Source organism: Eurytemora carolleeae, unplaced genomic scaffold, assembly GCF_000591075.1.
Source record: "Eurytemora carolleeae unplaced genomic scaffold, Eaff_2.0 scaffold2229, whole genome shotgun sequence".
Classification (NCBI taxonomy): domain Eukaryota; kingdom Metazoa; phylum Arthropoda; class Copepoda; order Calanoida; family Temoridae; genus Eurytemora; species Eurytemora carolleeae.
Window position 1 is genome coordinate 1 of NW_019398115.1, and position 21,404 is coordinate 21,404.

The 21,404-nt window shown below is 33.1% G+C and overlaps 1 protein-coding gene across 1 annotated transcript; it reads right to left on the reverse strand.

Annotated features, from left to right (window-relative positions):
• Positions 1-4,658: 4,658 nt before the first annotated feature.
• LOC111716838 (A disintegrin and metalloproteinase with thrombospondin motifs 7) lies at positions 4,659-19,770 on the reverse strand (the record flags this gene model as incomplete). Its single annotated transcript, XM_023492333.1, is given in 28 exon segments — positions 4,659-4,776; positions 5,374-5,439; positions 6,015-6,090; positions 6,748-6,867; positions 7,953-8,062; positions 8,150-8,193; positions 8,576-8,651; positions 8,928-8,991; positions 9,245-9,311; positions 9,559-9,617; positions 10,456-10,536; positions 10,628-10,666; positions 11,030-11,181; positions 11,785-11,855; positions 12,158-12,280; positions 13,092-13,172; positions 14,077-14,139; positions 14,218-14,287; positions 16,707-16,772; positions 17,298-17,391; positions 17,794-17,929; positions 17,983-18,119; positions 18,172-18,203; positions 18,628-18,700; positions 18,816-18,854; positions 18,939-18,971; positions 19,414-19,466; positions 19,690-19,770. Coding segments are annotated over 28 exon segments (2,163 nt in total), but the record flags the coding sequence as incomplete, so codon positions are not given.
• Between the last annotated feature and the right edge of the window lie 1,634 nt (positions 19,771-21,404).

Consider the following 21,404-nt stretch of genomic DNA (forward strand, 5'->3'; position numbering starts at 1 on the left):
AGACGCACGGAAAAAATGACATATAACCCAAATTTTGATTTTGGGGCTATTTACATCTATAAGTATTGGACTCAGGTAACCATTTTAATAATACTAAAATTTTAATCGATACTGGCGCCCTTAAACCAACGGGCGTCGCTATCAGTGAGGATTTTTTCACTAACCAAATGCAGGGCAAACTTAGTGACCTAATACCATCGAATTTGAATTCAGCAAATGGGGCTAGTTCAAATTCGACGATGGAGACAGTAGGGCAGTTAGAAGTTAGGATTAGGTTTAACCAAATGTCTACAATTTTTTCAGGCTCAGCTGTTGTTTTAAAAAATTTATCCCTGCCAGTTATAATAGGGGTAAATTTTTTGAAAACTAACAGTCTGAGTCCAGTTTTAGAACCATTAGCAGCGAAGGTTGTACACAACACTACATCAGAGACACAGGACCTCATTGCAAATGTTTCAAACAGATCCAGACCCCCCACTAGAACCCCTAGAAAGTCTTTTGATAAATCCCCCTCCCCTGTTCGAAAGCCCCCCCACCCTCAAGACTTTGCAATTGACAATGAGGGTGCACCTGTAATGTTGTTAACATCTAAAAACTTTGTGACAATTTCAAAGTGTACAACCAGAGCGATTGAAGTTAATGTACCAGTAAACCCTGCTTCTTTCATCAATGTTCAACCCCTTGATGATGAACTACTTGATGGTGCTCTACCTGTAGTCTACCGTCACAAAACACAACAGAAAGATAAGTCACTTATTATTGTGTATACGAATTTGTCTGATAAAGACGTTGTTATTTCTCCCAATCAATTAATAGCCCATGGCTCTATGATTTCTGAGAACAAAACTAAACCTGTTATTAATGTTGTAAATAATAGGGCAAAGGATCCTGCGGTCACGGATAGGATTTGGGCGGAATTAAAACTTAATGAGAACAAAATTTTGCAAGAAAATGTTTCGGTTAAAAACATGCTATTTTCAATGATAAATGATAATCAGGATATTTTTACCACTGAGGACTGTAAAGTAGGTAAAACTACCTGGGAAACATTTAAAATTGAATTAGTACCAAATGCCCGGCCCGTTAACCAAAGAATGAGACCGATTCCGCCAAATTTAAAAGAAAATTTATGCGCCCAATTTGACCTTTGGTTAAAAAATGAAGTCATAGAACCCAGCACGTCTCCCTGGTCCTCGCCCTTGGTCCCCGTGACCACTGACCAAGAAGAGCGGGGAGACACGCTGGGTTTTAGATTTCCGCCGGGTCAATGACCTCACCGTGACCGACAGCTTCCCCACCCCTAATATTTCTGAAATTTTAACTTCCTTAGGTAAATCCAGGTACTTCTCAACACTTGACGCCTCCCAAGCGTACCACACCATAGAGGTAGAGGAGAGCTCCAGACCGATAACCGCTTTTGCGACAACATTCGGCTTATACCAATTCCTGCGTATGCCCTTTGGGCTACGCAACGCAGGAGCTTCTTATTGTAGGTTTGTACAGAGACTGGTAGATGTTTTAGGGGTACCCGGCATAGCCGCGTACCTCGATGACATATTAATACATAGCAAGGACCTGGATATCTCATGTTCATTTATTAAAATTAGTTTTTGATGCTCACAGGGAGGCAGGAATCAGACTAAACGCAAGTAAAACACATTTATTTCAGGAAGAAGTTGAATATCTTGGTCACCTGGTCAACGCTGACGGAGTTAAATTAATCCCATCTTATGTTCAGAAAATTGTAGAGTGGCCGCTGCCCCAGACCGGAAAAGAGTTGTCAGCGTTCCTGGGTTTTACTAATTATTATCGTGATTTTTTACCAGGTTTCGCGAATGTTACGGCTGAACTAAACAGTGTTAAAAATAATAGGTTTATTGTGTGGACTCCAGAGATGACGAGTAATTTTAACATTTTAAAACGGATGTTTGCAGCAGCCCCGTGTAGAGCCACGCCTGACTTCTCTCCAACCGCAAAACCTTTTATTTTAACTATAGATTTCTCTAAAACCGCAATTGGTGCAGTTTTATCCCAGGAACAAGATAATGTTGAGAAATTTTTAGGTGTTAAAGGGCGAAAATGCAGAAATTACGAAAGTAATTACCATAGTTCTAAAGGTGAACTTCTCGCTTTGGTCTTTGGTTTAACTAAATTTGAATCTTTGTTAAGGTTGAATAAGTTCATCGTCGTTACGGACTCCACAACAGTACTTCACTGGTCAACCATGAAGGACTCGGGAGGTACTATCAGGCGATGGCTAGATTATATTCAACAATTTAATTTTTCTGTAATGCACCGTGCAGGTAAAACAAATATTAATGCCGATTTGATCTCCAGAGCAACCCATATGGATGGCTCCCCCCCCCCTCTGACACAGATTCAATTACGCAAGGTAATCAAGACATGTTCCCCCTGCCCTTGAAACAATTAAAAATTGGTGAAAAGCCGAATTTAATTGAAATTAATCAGGTAACATTGTCAAAGATGAACAATTGTCCCAGTTCGGAATATCTACCCCCCTCGTGCAAAGGTAAGATATGTACAATCATCCAACCCCCTTGGCACCTGGCTGGATCCAGGTCTGATGAAGGAAGGGGCCCCCCTTTGATAGGAACGTTTAAAGGTAAGATATTGATCAATCAAGTGGACCTGGAAAAAGCTCAGAACGAAGACAGTGCCATGCTCATGGTCAAATCTTGGTTTAACTTCAACACAGGTAAAATTGATGAAAAAAGGATTGACACGTCGACTTTTGAGGATGTACACGATGACGTACTGCAACTGTACAAGGTAAGAAAACAACTCAGGTTGACAGACGCAACTACAACAAGTTCTACAAGGTTAGTATATCTACTCGAAGACGAGTTTGGTTCGAATCCCAAGATGAGAATTGTCATCCCACCCTCGCACAGGTATCAAGCTCTGCTAGCAGTACATGTACGTGAACATTGGGGTGTACAACGAACAACACAACAGGTAAAAGAACATTTTTTCTGGCCAGGATGGAGAGCTGACACAGCACAATTTGTCACTGAATGCCCAGGTTGCTTACACAGGGAACAGGTAAACTTGCAGCAGGTCGACCCATTCGATGGACGAGTGTTAAATGTGAATGAAGTTCTCTGCGTCGATTTGGTAGGCCCAATTACAAGTTTAAGTAATAAAAATAAATATATTTTGACTCTACTTGATCAATTTTCTAGATATGTTGCAGCAGTGCCTCTACCAGACAAATCAGCTCGGTCTGTCGTGAACGCAATAATGACAAACTGGATTAGCCTGTATGGAGCACCTGCAACAATTAGGATGGATCAAGGAAAAGAATTTGATAATGCATTGTTAAAAAATCTTCTCAATGCTTTAGATGTTAACATTAAAATTGGTTTCAGCCACAATCATCAATCTAACCCTGTTGAAAGATTTCATAGAACTTTTTGGGCACTTTTGAAAGCAAAGAAAGCAAATGGAGAAAATGACTGGGAAAAATCCCTCCCAACTTTAATTTTGGCTCATAATGCAACCCAACATTTTTCCACTAATTCGTCCCCAGCAAGAATTTTTCTGCTGACGGATGACAGAGAGATAACGGGGTCGGCAGCCAACCTAATCCCAGAACCAGAACCAGTCAAAACTCCGGAACCAAGAAGACCAGAGACAGAAGTCAGTGACGAAATAGTAGGGAGAGATAATGATCCTGCAGTAATAAACACCCCTACCAGAGAACAGGAAGGTCGGAGAACAAGTAGTGGAGGGGAAATTCCGGTGGAAATAAACTTTCCCCCCCCCCCAACAGAATATTGAAGCAGCAATACCAAGTTCGTTGGATGGCAGCAGCACTACGGAAGTTACCAGAAGAAGATCCAGCAGAATATCAGTTCCTACAGACAGATATGTTGCAGAATTCAAGCAACCAGAAAGCATCAAGTCTAAGAGAGGAGCAAAGTCGTCAATTGCAAAATCACTTAAAGCAGCACTCAAGGAAAGCTGGGCACAGAGACCAGACTCTACAGCTCCCCTGAGAAGAAGAAGCAGATCAAGAGAGAGTTCTGACTCTACCAGGACAAGAGCTGCGTCCCTAGAAAGGGTGCAGACAGGGAGTATCATAAGTAGGAATAGTCTAAGAAGTAGTGTTAGAACTAGGTATGAGGTAGCAAACCAAGGTAGTTATGTGCAAGGAGCAGAAGAAAGTAGTTGGAGTGACACAGAAGATGAGGCAGATAGCAGTAGCAGCAAAGTTAAGGAAGGAATTAATACAATTTCAGGTCAAAAATCTAGAATTGCAAAAGTGAAAAAGTCTGTAACACTTCACCCTGGGCAAGGGGCTTGGGTTTACTTAGAAGAAAATCAAGGACAAGTCAATGGGGATGATTTCATTTTTCCAATCTTGTTTAACACTATTGTTGAAAAAAATCTTTTTGCATCCAAATTTTCTCCTAGGGCAGGAGTGTTACGTTCACCTGCAATCTAAATGATTAACCTGGACTCGAACTAAAATACCTTGAATGGGTAATAATGCCTGGGCCTCCGTAGTTAAGCGATATAAAATATATAAACTATGTCAAACCATTATCAAATATATTTTAACATTTTAACATAAACAATACACACAGTTTTCCAAAATTCTCTCTTCACCCTTTTCTCTGAATGTTCAATTTTCCTTCTGTTATGCCGTATATTTCAAAATGTAAATTTCTATTTTGTAAATTAATTTTAAATACTTTATATATTAATGTAATCCATAACTTCCCAATCGTCTTCCTTCGCTTCATTGTTATCCTAAATAAACGTAGAAAAAATAGATAAAGTGTCACTAGAATTGCGCCAGTAAATTTTTGATAACACATTCATGAATAGAGTGAAAAAAGTTTAGGTTAGTACTAGTATAAGTAAGGGAGTCCAAATGTACAGGAAAATCTTTAGTTTAATTATTAAAATGAAATCAGAAATTAGAAAATTGGGCGTAAATTACTCAGATACAGTCGTCGTCAAAAATATCAATATAATTAAGACGACTTTCGATTTCAATTTTGATTTCTACCATGCTAATTCAAACAGTTATGCTAGACATAAACATGGAAACAAAGAGAAGCTTTTAATCAATAGCTTCTCTTTATTTACATGCAAACTTGTAATTTGAAAAATCACAACTTAAAGAGAAATATCGTCTTTATTGTATTGATATAAACGCCGACCGTTCTAGGACAAAATATGTCGTTAAGGTGTAGTTTCTGAATCAAGATTAACAAGTTAAGAAATAAGTTTTTATGTTTATAAAACTGTGGTTTATAAATAACAATGGCATAATTTATAAATGAAATGTACTTTAGATGGAAAACTTTCCCTCATTTTTTAATTCTAAATAAGCATATCTACCTGAGGGCGGGGGTTGTTGCTAAGGGCCACCTTGTCCTCGTTCAGGGTGAAATAGTTCATCACCTCCTATAACAATAATATCAATAATACTAATTTTTTGTAAATATTAAATGATAAAAATGTATCTTGATGAGTAGTCATAATGGCGTAACTGGGGGGAGAGATATCAATTCAATGACCTATAATGTTAAACCTTTTTGTGACAATATCACCATTTGCCCCTGTTTTATACATGAAAATTTCCAAATCGCATAGTTCTAATTTTCTTTAATTTGATAAATGCCAAAGTATTCAACAAACTTGGTCTACAAGCTGTAGGGAATTGTTTGTTTTTCTAATGAACTAAGTTGTGGCAAGTGCCAAGCTGTTACAGGGTTACCCACAAAGGATGAGACTGCAAAGACGACTTGAAACTATTCAAATATGACAATACCAAATTTAGATTAAGTCTTCTGCAGCATTGAATTTGAACGTGGTCTTTAAAGGTCTAATATATTGTTTTATCAAAGAAATACAGAAGTTTATAGTTGCAGAGAATCATATAGATAAGCATAAATTCCGTACAGTCGTCTCTGAAGTCTCATCCTTTGTGGGTAACCCTGTATGGTAAACAAGGATTTAAGGAGTTCATTTTGCTTTACCCTAGGAATACTGTACTGTCCACCAGGGAGCGCGTTACTAGAAACTCCTAGATCACTGATGACGCACTGATGGTTCCTGGAAAATAGCTAATTTATGGATTAAATTTCTTTTTTAAGTCCTCAACAGAAAGTATTGTAAAGAATAAAGCTCTTTGGAACTACTTGTGTGCAATTTTTTCAACAATTCGATCAATTGGAACTTGTAAAACTGTGAAATAGCAAGGCCACTTATTGACTTAACTTATGATATTAAATGGTCCAATGAACATTCAGTGAAACCCTTAATAACAAATACATCGAAAGAATTCATCAAATGTCGTATTCTTCCCTTTCTGATAATGGAATGTTGCAGATATTTAGTTTTTGAATTAAATGATTATATGGAACTTTTTAAAACTGTTCCAGCATATTCATGGATATTTATTTATTTTCGCAAATACTGAAATTTACGTAATAAAGTATAAAACTCATTGAAAAATTGTCAAGACGACATTTAATTAATTCTTCAGATGTATTCGTTACTAAGGGTTTCACTGTACATGAAACACAAAAAATTGATTAGTGTTATTCAGGCCCATTTCACTGAATAAGTCGACTTCTAAAGCTTCTGGTAAAACTAATGCTTTATAATAATATCATAAAAACACATAGAATTTCTTAAATGTCATTTTCTCATTCCATATTTATATGAGTCCCAAACTGTAAGTGTCCAATAAAAAGAAAATTAGTAAACCTGCAGTAGTAATCTACCTCCCCGTCATTGTGACACCATGTTCCATCTGGGAAATATGCAGACAGGTTCGGCATATCATTCAGCTCAAGCACAGGGGCATACCATCCTCCCTTCACCTGCCTTTATAATTACATTTGTACACAGGGGCATACCATCCTTCCTTCACCTGCCTTTATAATTACATTTTGTACACAGGGGCATACCAGCCTCCCTTCTCCTGCCTTTATAATTACATTTGTACACAGGGGCATACCATCCTCCCTTCACCTGCCTTTATAATTACATTTTGTACACAGGGGCATAATACCAGCCTCCCTTAACCTGCCTTTATAATTACATTTTGTACACAGGGGCATAATACCAGCCTCCCTTCACCAGCATTTATAATTACATTTTGTACACAGGGGCATAATACCAGCCTCCCTTAACCTGCCTTTATAAATACATTTGCACATGCAGAGGTAACCGCAAAAGATTGGAATTATAATGTAAAATGTCGCTAAAAGGTTGGTTTTTGATTTATTCAAAATGTTTTGGTCAAGTCGATCTATACTGTACATATTTGGTTTGTAAATTTATAAGAATTACTCGGCTAAAGTTAAAAGTACCCAACTATCAGTCCTTAGTTTATGAAAAAAACGCTTAATGTCTGCCACTAACATTAAACATAAAAATTTTATGTTGTAATGCGATTTAAAGATAATGATATTAGAAGAAAAAAAGGATGCCCGATATATTACCTTTAAAAAGTGGTCTGCCTTCTGTGTAGTAGAGCTAGAGCTGGGCACTTGTGCACTTTTTAAACCCATTTGTTAATAATTAAGTAAAGTAACGTAACGAATATGCTTATCAAGTCGCCGATCTATTTTAAACAATTTTTTAAATTTTTTTACGCTCGGAATCTTTTGTTAGGGTACATTATATGAAAATTTCTAATATATCCAAGCAGAGCGTCATTTTATAATTACACTCTTAGCTATGTGATTAAAGAGCCTTAATATATTACATAAACACACTACACGCTGTGTCCCAACAGTGTGTTTCTTTGATTTCCGATACATGATAAGATGGTGAACCACATTTGGAAATTCCCCAGAATCAAGATTATAAGTTTTGATGTTAAATATTTAAACTTAGATACGTACTCATATAATTGTGTTTACGTAATAATGCCGCGCGGAACTAAGACGTTATTGGGACTTTACCTGCAGCTTATAGTACACGCCATGTCAACCCTGTCCTTGTCATATGGAGGCTGGGTTCCAATATTTCTTAACAATGCATTGTATAGCACATCATCCAGACAGAACAAACACTAGGCCGAGAGAATATCAGAAATATATGACGACGACATTTAAACATTGATTTTTTTATTATTCCTGCGAGGTGGGGTAAGCATTACAGTTAAACTATGCGAGGTGGGGAAACCATTTTTATTAAGAGCCACTTTTAAGAAAATAAAAATAATTGATTCAGAGAATATAAATAAATAACAAATATTTTAGAACAAAATTTAGTTATAGTTTATAAATTATAACAATTTAAATGCCCTTAGATTTTTGAACTGAAGACTTCCTATATTTTATATATTAGATAATATGAAAACAAAAAAGGCCAATTATACACATTTAGTAGTTTTTGTTGTACTGAAGATTTTTAATATCACAATTTCCTTACCAATCATAATGGAAACATTAAATAAATTATAGATTTTATTGATTCTAATAAATAATGATTTAAAAACATGATAATGAATATTGTGATTTAAAAACATGATAATGAATATTGTGACTTAAAATCATGATAATGAATATTGTGATTTAAAAACAAAATTTGTGAAAAAAACCTTCCTGTTTAAAACTAAAGCACTGTTTGTTTGCAAAGTTTGTCGGAACATCATAGCCCTGAAATCAAAGATAAAATGACGTATTTAATTTGTCTAAAAACCTTGAAACTAAGTGAACACTTGCCTCAAGCTCTAACTTTATTGTATTTATATCTTTGCAACCTGATGTTTTAAACCCTTGTTTTTTCAAATACTATGAATTCTGCTAGATAAAAAAGTTAAAGTTTAAAACCATCAGGTCGAGAAGGTGTTGGGTAATAGGAAATTATAAATTTTTGCAAGTGTTTAGTTTCTTTCAAAATAAATTTTTAAAGATCTGAATTAAGTTAAATACCTTGCAATCAGGATTATCACACAGTGTAACCTCCTGGGAGTTACCCGGACATGAGGAAGCAGAACTGTTATGTTTTAAATGATTTTCGACAAAAAATTATTTCTCCTTTTAAATAAACTTTTTTTTAAATTTAAAAACGTCAGTGTATAGATAGATTTATTGTTTTAAATAATAAGTGGATATTTCAGCACTTAAACACTAATATTTAATTGAGTATTATTCAACAAAAAATTAAGAATTTTAAAATATTTTTTTTAATCTAACAGATGAAAATATCAAAAAGTCAATACATACAGATAATTTTCATTTAATTCTCCCTGACTGGAGTTTGTTTTATGCATGTTCTTGTTTTAGTAACAAACCCTTTGCTTCGGGTTAGACATCCTGGAACATTAATATTTATTTCATTTTTAAATATTCTTTTTATCGACTTTTATCAAATAATTCATATTAATTAATGGGAAATTAGAGAAATAAGTCGCTAAATGGAAGTGATTTTCCTTAGTATTCTATACAATTAAATATCCCATAAAAATATTCAAGAATAATAAGATCAATAATGAAAAAAGTTTCCTTATTTAAAAAAATCAGAAAATTCGAGAACTAGAAAGACTGTAAATATTTAGTTAACCTGACTTGCACTCACTAAAGGACCAATCAGACCAGGAGGATGTAGAGACTACTCCAGGACTAAGGACAAAACAATTAAATTAAAAGACTACTCCTTAAACTAAGGATAAAGCAAGAAAATGACATGTTTATATATATAGACTAGTATGAAAGAAGTAAAAAAAATGTTCACATAAAGAGTTTCCAGGACTAAGGATAAAGCAAGTAAAAGATATGTTTACATAAAGAGAATTCTTCAGGACTAAAGATAAAGCAAATAAACAATATGTTTGCAAAACGAGACTACTTCAGGATTAAAAATATAAAAATTACATAAAAAGACTACTCTAGGACTAAGGATAAGGCAAGTAAAGGATATGTTTACATAAAGAGAATTCTTCAGGACTAAAGATAAAGCAAATAAACAATATGTTTGCAGAAAGAGACTACTTCAGGATTAAAAATATAAAAATTACATAAAAAGACTATTCTAGGACTAAGGATAAAGCAAGTAAAGGATATGATTACATAAAGAGAATTCTTCAGGACTAAAAAATAAAGTAAATAAAGAATATGTTTATAAAAAGAGACTACTTTGGGACTACTGCGAGTAAAGTGATCTGTAAAGTGGTCTGTAAAAATGTAAAGTAAATGTCACGCACTACGGTAATAATCAGTAAACTATCAAATAAAAAGACGACTTTTAAAAACAAGGAAATATTTTAAAAAGTCCAATAAGAATTCGACACATCACTTGTGGAGTGTGAACAGACACATTTCACTAAATTGGTGATTAAAAATAAGGATTGTTTAATAAAACTATGTGCATTGTAACAACATCAAATACACTTAAGAATTGCTGTAATGTCGTCTTCCTTTTTCAGAGTTTTCTTGTTATCACTGTAGATAGTATACATACCTGATTGTATTTTTAACACAGCCTCCTTGCTGACAAATAACATTGTTACCGCAAGGAGTGCCCTCTAGGGCGGGCCCAGATCTGAGTATTTATTATTAAAACCTAGAAGTTTTTTATAAAAAATATCTAAACTTTTTTATAAAAAAATATCTAAACTTTTTTATAATTTGACCTGTAGTAACCTATCCTATGTGGACTTCTGCACTTCAAACTGAAATACACATTTTGTATTAATATTAAAATATTTTTCCTTTAAAAAAAATTTTGAGTTAATCGCCTTTCTTATAATAAAATGATGTCATGATTCAGTGACAGAGATTTCAGAATAAAAAGATGGATATTGAATCTAACCTTGAACATATATCCTGGATATTGAATCTAACCTTGAGCATATATCCTGAATATTGAATCTAACCTTGAGCATATATCCTGAATATTGAATCTAACCTTGACATATATCCTGGATATTAAATTCAACCTTGAACATATATCCTGGATATTGAATCTAACCTTGAACATATATCCTGTATATTGAATCCAACCTAGAGCATATATCCTGAATATTGAATCTAACCTTGAACATATATCCTGGATGTTGTCATCGTTATTTTCCATACTTGCATCGTTATCAAAGAGCAGTATTTTACACTGTGTATCTGCGTCTATGGTTTGTCCAGGATTGTTGTTGTACTTGTTATGATCTAGTTCAGATACCATAGCAGCAGGCTGCAGTACAATACAATTATAATAATATATCTATAACAACATTATTACGAAAAGGTAATACTGCACAGAGAATTGTTTTTCAACATTCTCCTTTGAACTTATTGTCAACATTTAGATATTTAAAGATTAAGGCAAAAAAGGACGTTTTTCTTTATGTAGAGAGTGTTCTAAATAATACAAAATTTTCTAAATGCTTTCACTCAAAAAAACTTTATTATTCATAATTAGGCATTGTCGTTGTAATTTCAAGTGACCCTTCATTTAAAAAAAGAAAGTGGGGCATGTCCGATTTAGAACGATACCGTTTAAACCTTTATATCGTCGTAGTTGTAGTTTGTCTAGCTTGACAAGCGTTAAATTCAAATTTCCTCTCTTGCTTCTGCAGCAGAAATCCAGAAGTTACTTTGATAGAGAAATCACAAATTGAAATACTCCATTTTCAAAGTTAAAAACATGGAAATCTTATCTTGATCTTACAAAGCTTTTAACATCAGACATGTCATTCTGTAAATTAAAGATAATTTTTTACAATCTTCAATCCAATTAACCAATTTCGAATGCGAATGTTTTGCTTATTATATTATTTATGAAATTGTAAAGTTCCTGGTCTGTTAGACAATCTAGGTTTAAAGAAGAAATTACATCTCTGGAGCATTGAGACCAAGCTGTCTCTCCTTTAAATAAAGTTATCTTAAAACATAGTTTTTGCCCCAATCCAACTCTAAACAAACTAAAGAAAATGAAAGTAAGTTTCTGCCAGTCTTTTGAAGTGAAAATCTCGAAATGTGTCTCAAACCTCCCCCCCCCCCAAAAAAAAAAAAACTTTTTGAAAAGCAAAATTTTGAAAAATTTTAAAATGGTCAGAGCAAACAAGATTTGAGAAAAATACGATCTTTATTTCAAAAAAAAAATCCAAAAACAATTTTACATTCTCAGCAGAAGATGAAAAGTGAATTGAAATCTATCTAATCCTCACCAACTGTTCCTCTAGAAGGAGACATGATAAAACCATTAGCATCACATGAGTTACCACTGGAATCATGACTCATCCCAAGGTTATGTCCGATCTCATGGGCCATCACATATACAGACGTAAACCCTTAAACAAATACAATTTATACAAAAGGCAAATAAAAAAATCAACTTAATATTTGTGATCTTTCAACCTAAGTCTTTATCGACAATATTTTTATTTTTATTTTATCCGATAAAAAATTAAACAGTTTTTCTACTTTAAATGGAACACATCTCGACCATTTTATTGCTCGTTACAAATCACATACACCTTTGATTAATTAACCATTGGCAAATCAAACAGAACTGTAGCTGGATATGGTTTAATGAATACCAGTAGATAGATATGGCTTGTTTAATGAAAATCTGTAGAATTTAGATGGATATTGTTGGTTTAATAAATACCTGTAGGTGGATATGGTTGGTTTAATGTATACCTGTAGATGGATATTGTTGGTTTAATAAATACCTGTAGATGGATATGGTTGGTTTAATGTATACCTGTAGATGGATATGGTTGGTTTAATGGTATACCTGTAGATGGATATGGTTGGTTTAATGATATACCTGTAGATGGATATGGTTGGTTTATTGATATTCCTGTAGATAGATATGGTTGGTTTATTGATATACCTGTAGATGAATATGGTTGGTTCAATGATATACTTGTAGATGGATATGGTTGGTTTAATGAATACCTGTAGATAGATATGGTTGGTTTATTAATATACCTGTAGATGAATATGGTTGGTTTAATGATATACCTGTAGATTGATATGGTTGGTTTAATGATATACCTGTAGATGGATATGGTTGGTTTAATGATATACCTGTAGATGGATATGGTTGGTTTAATGATATACCTGTAGATGGATATGGTTGGTTTAAAGATATACCTGTAGATGGATATGGTTTTCCTTCCGGACTCCTAACTCCTAGTTCTCCGATAACACAACCGTAGTTGTTCGTGCAAATTCCTAAACATTGCAGTTCTATAGATTAATAAACATTATACATTGCAGTACACTTATACAGATTTATAAACATTATATATTGCACTACACAATACAGATTAATAAAAATTATGCATTGCAGTACACTATACAGATTAATAAACATTATACATTGCAGTACACTATACAGATTATTAAACATTATACATTGCAGTACACTATACAGATTATTAAACATTATACATTGCAGTGCACTATTCAGATTACTAAACATTATACATTGCAGTACACTATACATATTCCTAAACAATAAACATTGCAGTACACTTTACAGATTACTAAACCATATACATTATACATTGCAGTACACTATACAGATTATTAAACATTATACATTGCAGTGCACTATAGATATTCTTAAGCATTATACATTGCAGTACATATTCCTAAAGAATAAACATTGCAGTACACTATACAGATTACTAAAAATCATAAAAGGCAGTACACTATACATATTCCTAAACAATAAACATTGCAGTTCACTATACATATTAGTAAACAATAAACGTTGCAGTATTTATTCATGGTTGCAGACGCAGTACACTTTACAGAGACCTAAACAATAAACATTGCAGTACACTGCACACATTTAGCTAAAATTAAGTCGAATATTGCGGTTATATGAATACCTGGTGTTGACCAGGTTCAAATCCTAATAAGTTCGTCCGAGCGTGGGTAAATGGCTAAAGTATAAGCTATAACTCTTTTGACACGGCAATTCTCATCAGGGAGTATAAACAATGATCATTTTTTCTTTATATCTAGCCTTTGTCACGCCCCGGAATACCCATGAGTTTGTTTGTATCCAATAAACGTCAAAACGACTGAACTTATCCGGTCATGAAGATTGCTTCAAATAATATTTTACCTGTTACAGTTGCAAGACCCATGGTTAGATAACTTTTTTTCCCTCCCTCCATTGACCAGAAATCTGTAACGAAAGAAAATAAAAAATTCTGGTAAAATGGCAGAATACCTTAAAAAAATATTATCTGACTTTATTCCTGACCTAATCCTGACACAAGAAGCCCGATATCCCAGTGCTGAGGATTCGAATCTCCGGCAGGATTATTCTTCCCCTAAAGTAGAAATATAGGATTATTCTTATCCTCGAGTAGATATATAGAATTATTCTTACCCTAGAGTAAAAATAAAGGATTATTCTTACCCTAGAGTAGAAATATAGGATTAGGCTTACCCTAGAGTAGACATATAGAATTATTCTTACCCTAGAGTAAAAATATAGGATTATTCTTACCCTAGAATAAAAATATAGGATTATTCTTACCCTAGAGTAAATATACAGGATTAGGCTTACCCTAGAGTAGATATAAAGGATTATTCTTACCCTAGAGTAGATATATAGGATTAAGCTTACCCTAGAGTAGATATATAGGATTAAGCTTACCCTAGAGTAGATATATAGGATTAAGCTTACCCTAGAGTAGATAAATAGAATTATTCTTACCCTAGAGTATACATATAGGATTATTCTTACCCTAGAGTATACATATAGGATTATTCGTACCCTGGAGTAAAAATATAGGATTATTCTTACCCTGGAGTAAAAATATAGGATTATTCTTACCCTAGAGTAAATATATAGGATTAGGCTTACCCCAGAGTAGATATATAGAATTATTCTTACCCTAGAGTAAAAATATAGGATTATTCTTACCCTAGAGTAAATATATAGGATTAGGCTTACCCTAGAGTAGATAAATAGAATTATTCTTACCCTAGAGTAGATATATAGGATTATTCTTACCCTAGAGTAGATATATAGGATTAGGCTTACCCTAGAGTAGATATATAGAATTATTCTTACCCTAGAGTATACATATAGGATTATTCTTACCCTGGAGTATACATATAGGATTATTCTTACCCTGGAGTATACATATAGGATTATTCTTACCCTAGAGTATACATATAGGATTATTCTTACCCTAGAGTATACATATAGGATTATTCTTACCCTGGAGTATACATTTAGGATTATTCTTACCCTGGAGTATACATATAGGATTATTCATACCCTAGAGTATACAAATAGGATTATTCTTACCCTAGAGTAGAAATATAGATACTTTTCTTACCCTAAGAAGAAATATACTATTATCCTTAACCTAGAGATGAAATATAAGATTATCCTTACCCTAGAGAAGAAATATAAGATTATCCTTACCCTAGAGAAGAAATATAGCTAGGATTATTCTTAACTAGGGTTTCGATCCACAAAACAGTAAATTCTTTTGCGCAACAGTTTGGTGTTTTTGCACGAAATGACATTTTTTGCAAGAAATTTTGCATAATTTCGTATCAATACGATACAAGGTTTGCACAAATTGCGGATAAATACATAATAAAAGTCATAACTTTTGCAGGATTTTGCGCATGAATACGAAAAAAGCAATATTTGTTTTATGACTTATTGCTCAAATATAAAAAAAGATTTAAATATTTTGACAGTATGATGTGAATTAGTTTTAGTAAAAAAAACTTCCATATCTGCAGTATTTTATTCATGAACAATAATTTCATTATTATCATTTTCTTTAGTTTAACACGCTAAAAATGTTGGTTACTTTCTTAAATAAAAATTTGTAATGATAAATATGTTTTAAAAAAACGCAAAATGGTGCCATCACTATTCACTATATGTTTATCTATTTATGAATCTATATTTAGATGTATGTATACATTTCTCTTGTTTGGGTGTCTGTTTGTTTGTTACCTATCTTATATGGGGACTTACTTAAAACCTTAGAAGTGAGGCCAAAGGTGCCGGAGTGCACTGGGGCTCTGAATGATTGACTTAATTTTGGATACATTCATATCCTGGAATGGTTTCTCGAAATTTAACGAAATAGCTCGAAATAGGTAAATACCAGGAATATCGAAATGTGTAAAAACCAAGATGTTCTTCATAATTTGCACGAAAAAGCTTCTGCGCATCAATGCGAAATTATATCGAAATTTCTTGCAATTTTTACTCGAAACGTAAGAAAATCTTTGCGCAATTATTGCACGATTTTTGTGCAAAGATTGTGATTGGAAAACCTATTCTTAACCTAGAAAAGAAATAAAGGATTATTCTTACCCTAGAATAGAAGTGGGAAGTTCCCAGATAAATACAATAGTATGTGCAAAGTGACCTGGTAATTACAAAATGATGTGCAAAGTGACCTGTTAATTACAAAATGATGTGCAAAGTGACCTGGTAATTACAAAATGATGTGCAAAGTGACCTGGTAATTACAAAATGATGTGCAAAGTGACCTGGTAATTACAAAATGATGTGCAAAGTGACCTGGTAATTACAAAATGATGTGCAAAGTGACCTGGTAATTACAAAATGATGTGCAAAGTGACCTGGTAATTACAAAAGGATGTGCAAAGTGACCTGGTAATTACAAAATGATGTGCAAAGTGACCTGGTAATTAAAAATGATGTTCAAAGTGACCATGTAATTACAAAGTTATGTGCAAAGTGACCTGGTAATTACAAAAGGATGTGAGTAGTTGTCCTCTTTCTCCATCATAGCTCGGGAAGTCAGCAGGCTGTAATATTTGTAATAAAATAAAGAATAAAGTTTATTTTAGTAATTGAATCAAGTGAAAAGAGTCCTTACTCAGCCCAAGAATAGTGATGGGCAAATTATTTTGTTCGTGTGTTAACACTAAAGGTTTTATTTTGGCTTTACAAAAATCTTCGCAGTCTCACACGTATTTTTTATATTCTTCGCAAGTTTTCATTTCTTGTGTCTTGTAAATTTTGATTCTGACAGAAGAAAAAAGTATGAAAGAAAACACACAATAAATCGTTCGTCCACGATCAATTTGAAAATTCGTTCAGGCCTAAATCTTCTGGTAGAGTCAATTTTTAGCAAAGTGTAATAAAATCAAACTTCAGACCATATTTATACTTCTAAAATATGCGAAACTCTGTCAAATTTTTGCGAAGCCATTTGAAAGCCGATAAACCTGTAATGAAACACATCACCCGTTCAGATTTGCAGAAAGTTCATGCTTAAGCAGAGACTGAATTTTAACAATAAATGATAGAAAGGATAATCTGAATATAACCTGTGTTTTATGAATCTCTAGTCTAACGATAGAGAAGTCTACAGCAGTACCAAGAGATGGGAAGTGGTAAAGAGCTTGTATTGAGTTCATCCAGCTGAAATAATTTAGACAAATTTTACTTGGATCAAACTTGAAACATTTTTCAAAATTTTGGATTTTGGATATTATCATATTTTCCTTAAAAATTGCAAATACATATATCACTCAGATCTCTTCAGCTTGTAGCCTAACAAAAGATTTTAAAAAATCGAAAAATCGACATTCAAGGTTAAAATATTGCACTGGTTCGATAGTAAAGGCTCTTTAACTATTGTACTTGGAACCCGATTTAATAAATAGCGATAAGTAGAATTGAACCGTGTAGACAAAGTTGAACTACTTTTTTTTTTCTGAGATGGTTCAAACTGAATAGAAAAGGTTCAACCTTGTCTCATTTTTTTTTATTAAAACTGGTCACTTAAAAACATAAAAATATAAAAAAATATTTTGCAGGAACCTGAGCACCAGATCTCGTATTTTGATGTCTGGATTTGGGAATCCTGATGCACTATAGAAGTAGCTGTAGGACTGGTAAGCTGCGGCATCAAGAAATAAAGCTGTTTCTATGTAAAGACGACCAGCTCTGAACTGTTCTGAACAGATAAAGTGTGAATTTAAGAGTGAAAAATATTCAGAAAATATTTACTTTTGTTTCTCCTCTGTTTTCCAGTTCTTTTGTTTTTAGTTTTGAAAGAGCCGACGGCAAGATCTTCCATTTCCGGTATTTTGTCCGCCATTTTGATTAAATGTGGGAGACCACGTGGTTCTCTTGTTAGTCCAGTCCTATTTTAAAAAGTTTTTAATATGAGTACTTTTTTAGAATAAGCAATAATACCTGTTTGTAGCGCTAAAAAGTTCCATCATTCTCTGAATAAAATAAAACAATTAGATCAAAGTTAAAATTTATTACATGAAAATTATTTAAAGACAATGGAATTCTGAAAAAAAGTTTTACTGAAAAGGAACTTTTGTCGAAATGTCAGGTGACCTTCTATTGAAAGAGATAGTTAAAAGACCTATTCACAACGATTCTCGTATATACGCAAAAGAGAGGAAAGTTTTGTCATTTTTCTATCTAAATTGGAGCAATTTATTCAATTTTAATCCCTTTCTCTACTGCATAAATCTTCAAGGCAGTTTTATTTAGTTACCGCAATTGAAAAATAGCAATTTTAAAAAGAAAACCAAGGATTTCTCTTTGTAAAGGGCGCTGTTGTGAATCCGGCATGTAACCCTTTTAATTAAGGATGATTAGATTTTACGCCTTCAATGTTGAATTTATTTGTCTTGCCTTTGTTATAGGATATACTTCATATGTCTGGTTGTCAAATATTAGCCCACGAACCCCCTCTGCTCCACAAGAACTGGAAAATAAACATTTTGCGTGTTTTTTTCTCAAATTTTTCGTTTTTTTATATTTTTAAAATTTAAATTTTCAAATTATGATGAATTTTCTTTTAAAAACAAACAATTGATTTCCTGAGTGCTGCTCCCATTCCAAGGTAGTGATCACATTCACTAAACATAAAATAAAATAAAACTTTTTACAAGATTTTTTTAAGTTTGAATTTTTTTCTATGGATGATTGATAATAAATTTTACCTGAACCCCCAAGAGTCTGTATCATCTGCAAGGCTAAAAAATACAAAATACATATTCAAATTTTGTTTGTTGAACTATAAATATTTCTTCGGGTTTAAAATGTAATTGTACAGAATCCCCAAAAAAATGTTGGTATGAAACCTTTTCATTGGATCCCGCTAATCTTAAAACTTTTTAATTAATCAAATAGTAATGTTTTATTGGATTCCGCCAGGATTTCCATGGTTTACAAATCTTCCTTTGATAATTATAGTTAAAATATAGAATTTTGATACAATCTATATAATAAAGCTTTCCGCTTATATATATGTATATACATATATGCGTTAGCTATAGGTGGCCAAACGGCTTACCAAATTGGCTGAAAAATCTAAATTATTATATTTTAAAACTCAAAATGAATTTTTTCTTGTCATTTAATTAATAATGATAAGAAATAAATAATAATAATAATGATATTAAATACACGTTGTACCTGAGCCTTTTAGCATTGTTAATTTGAATATCTTTAGTCCTGGGTCCATCAATCTAGAAAAAGTTTTATCTACAGTGAGAACCAAAAAACTGAACCAGAAAACTGGTAATAGCCTATATAGATTCTACCTGGCGTCCCGAAGATAGTTCGGAACGCACTAAAAAAGTTTGTGGCATGGAATCAAATTCTTTGATTATTTTGAGTGAAAATTATCACCAAAAAGGAGGAAAGGCAAGCTAAACCAGTATTTCCTTCAGTATTTTTGGTTTCTTTTACCTCTCTGTAAGTCATATTTCGGGCAAGAAGTTTATTGTTTCTTTTCATCTTGAGGTTGTATGTATTTCCAAACACAGAAACCTGAACAATGTTTTATATTGATATTTAGTATTATTATAATCATAACTGTATATTAATTTTGCCCCAAATCAAACTTGAACTTTCAACAAAATTGATTTAAGAATTTNCCGAGCCATGGCCAAGCTCTGCCCAATGACCTGGACCAGGCCGTTGGCAAGCTCTGCCCACTAACCTGGTATGACTGTGGTTTAACATGTTGATGATGAGAAACTCCAAAATAATGTTGAAGTTCATGTGGATTCATCAGCTTGTGAAAGTCTTCAAACTCCTTCAGAGATATTTTAGAATTGGAAATGATAATTCGTTTATATATTTTTTTCAAATTATAACCAGTTTGAAATTATATATGCCATTAAGAGAATAAATTTCATTTAATAAAAAAAATATTGTTACTTTTATTACTTTTATTGTTGTGTTTTAAAAATTTAATTTAATTATGGTATTGAGTTATAGTAATTTCGTGACGAAGGCAAACTTTTTTCAATTTGAGATCAAAATTATTAAAATAACATGGAATTAAAAATAAATAATTTCAGTGGGGTGGGGTGGAGAGTGTGCGACACCAGTTCTCGTTAGATCACTGAAGTTAAGCACACTTGTCCACAGCTAGTAACTGGATTGGTGTCCAGAATGGTGTTCACGGGTTCGATTCCCGTACTCCACACAAACCTGTGGTTTCAAAAACCTCTGAAGCTGACATCTGGTTTAGCAGTTATGACCACCTGACGGATGTAGGAGGACAGAGGGGCGGCTGTCAACAACTCTCGCAGTGAAAGGGTGCGTGCTTTCTGCTCAACAAGAAAGAAGATTCAAGTGGGATTGATCCAAGTGAATGACGATGAAGAGAGGAATGGTGGACAAGCAGGGAGAGTCTATGGTTAACCTGGTATGACTGTGGTTTAACATGTTGATGATGAGAAACTCCAAAATAATGTTGAAGTTCATGTGGATTCATCAGCTTGTGAAAGTCTTCAAATTCCTTCAGAGATATTTTAGAATTGGAAATAATGATTCGTTTATATATATTTTTCAAATTATAACCAGTTTGAAATTATATATGCCATTAAGAGAATAAATTTCATTTAATAAAAAAATATTGTTACTTTTATTACTTTTATTGTTGTGTTTTTAAAATTGATTGTAATTATGGTATTGGGTTATAGTAATTTCGTGACGAAGGCAAACTTTTTTCAATTTGAGATCAAAATTATTAAAATAACATGGAATTAAAAATAAATAAAAGATTTAGAGTTTGTGTTAAGCAGAAAATGAAAATAATTTGACTCTTTTATTACATTGGAACCGAATTTTATGAATTGGAAAGAAGTCGCTAAACTTTCTACCACTGGTTAAAATCAGCTGAATCACCGATTCAAAGTTAAAGATTTATGAGGAATTGAATCAGAGCTTCTGTGGGTAGTTTACTCACCCTGGCATCGGAGAGGAGAACTTGAGCTAGAACTAATACAAGAAAAACCATCCTCGTGGATTTACTTCTCTAAAATAATTTTTTTTATTTTACAGATCTTTGTTTAATCATTTTCTTAAAAATCCCTCAGATCGTTTTCCGCCCAGCGAATAAAAAAAGGCTGATGGGGACGGACAACCTCACTCACTGCAAACTAGATCCATGT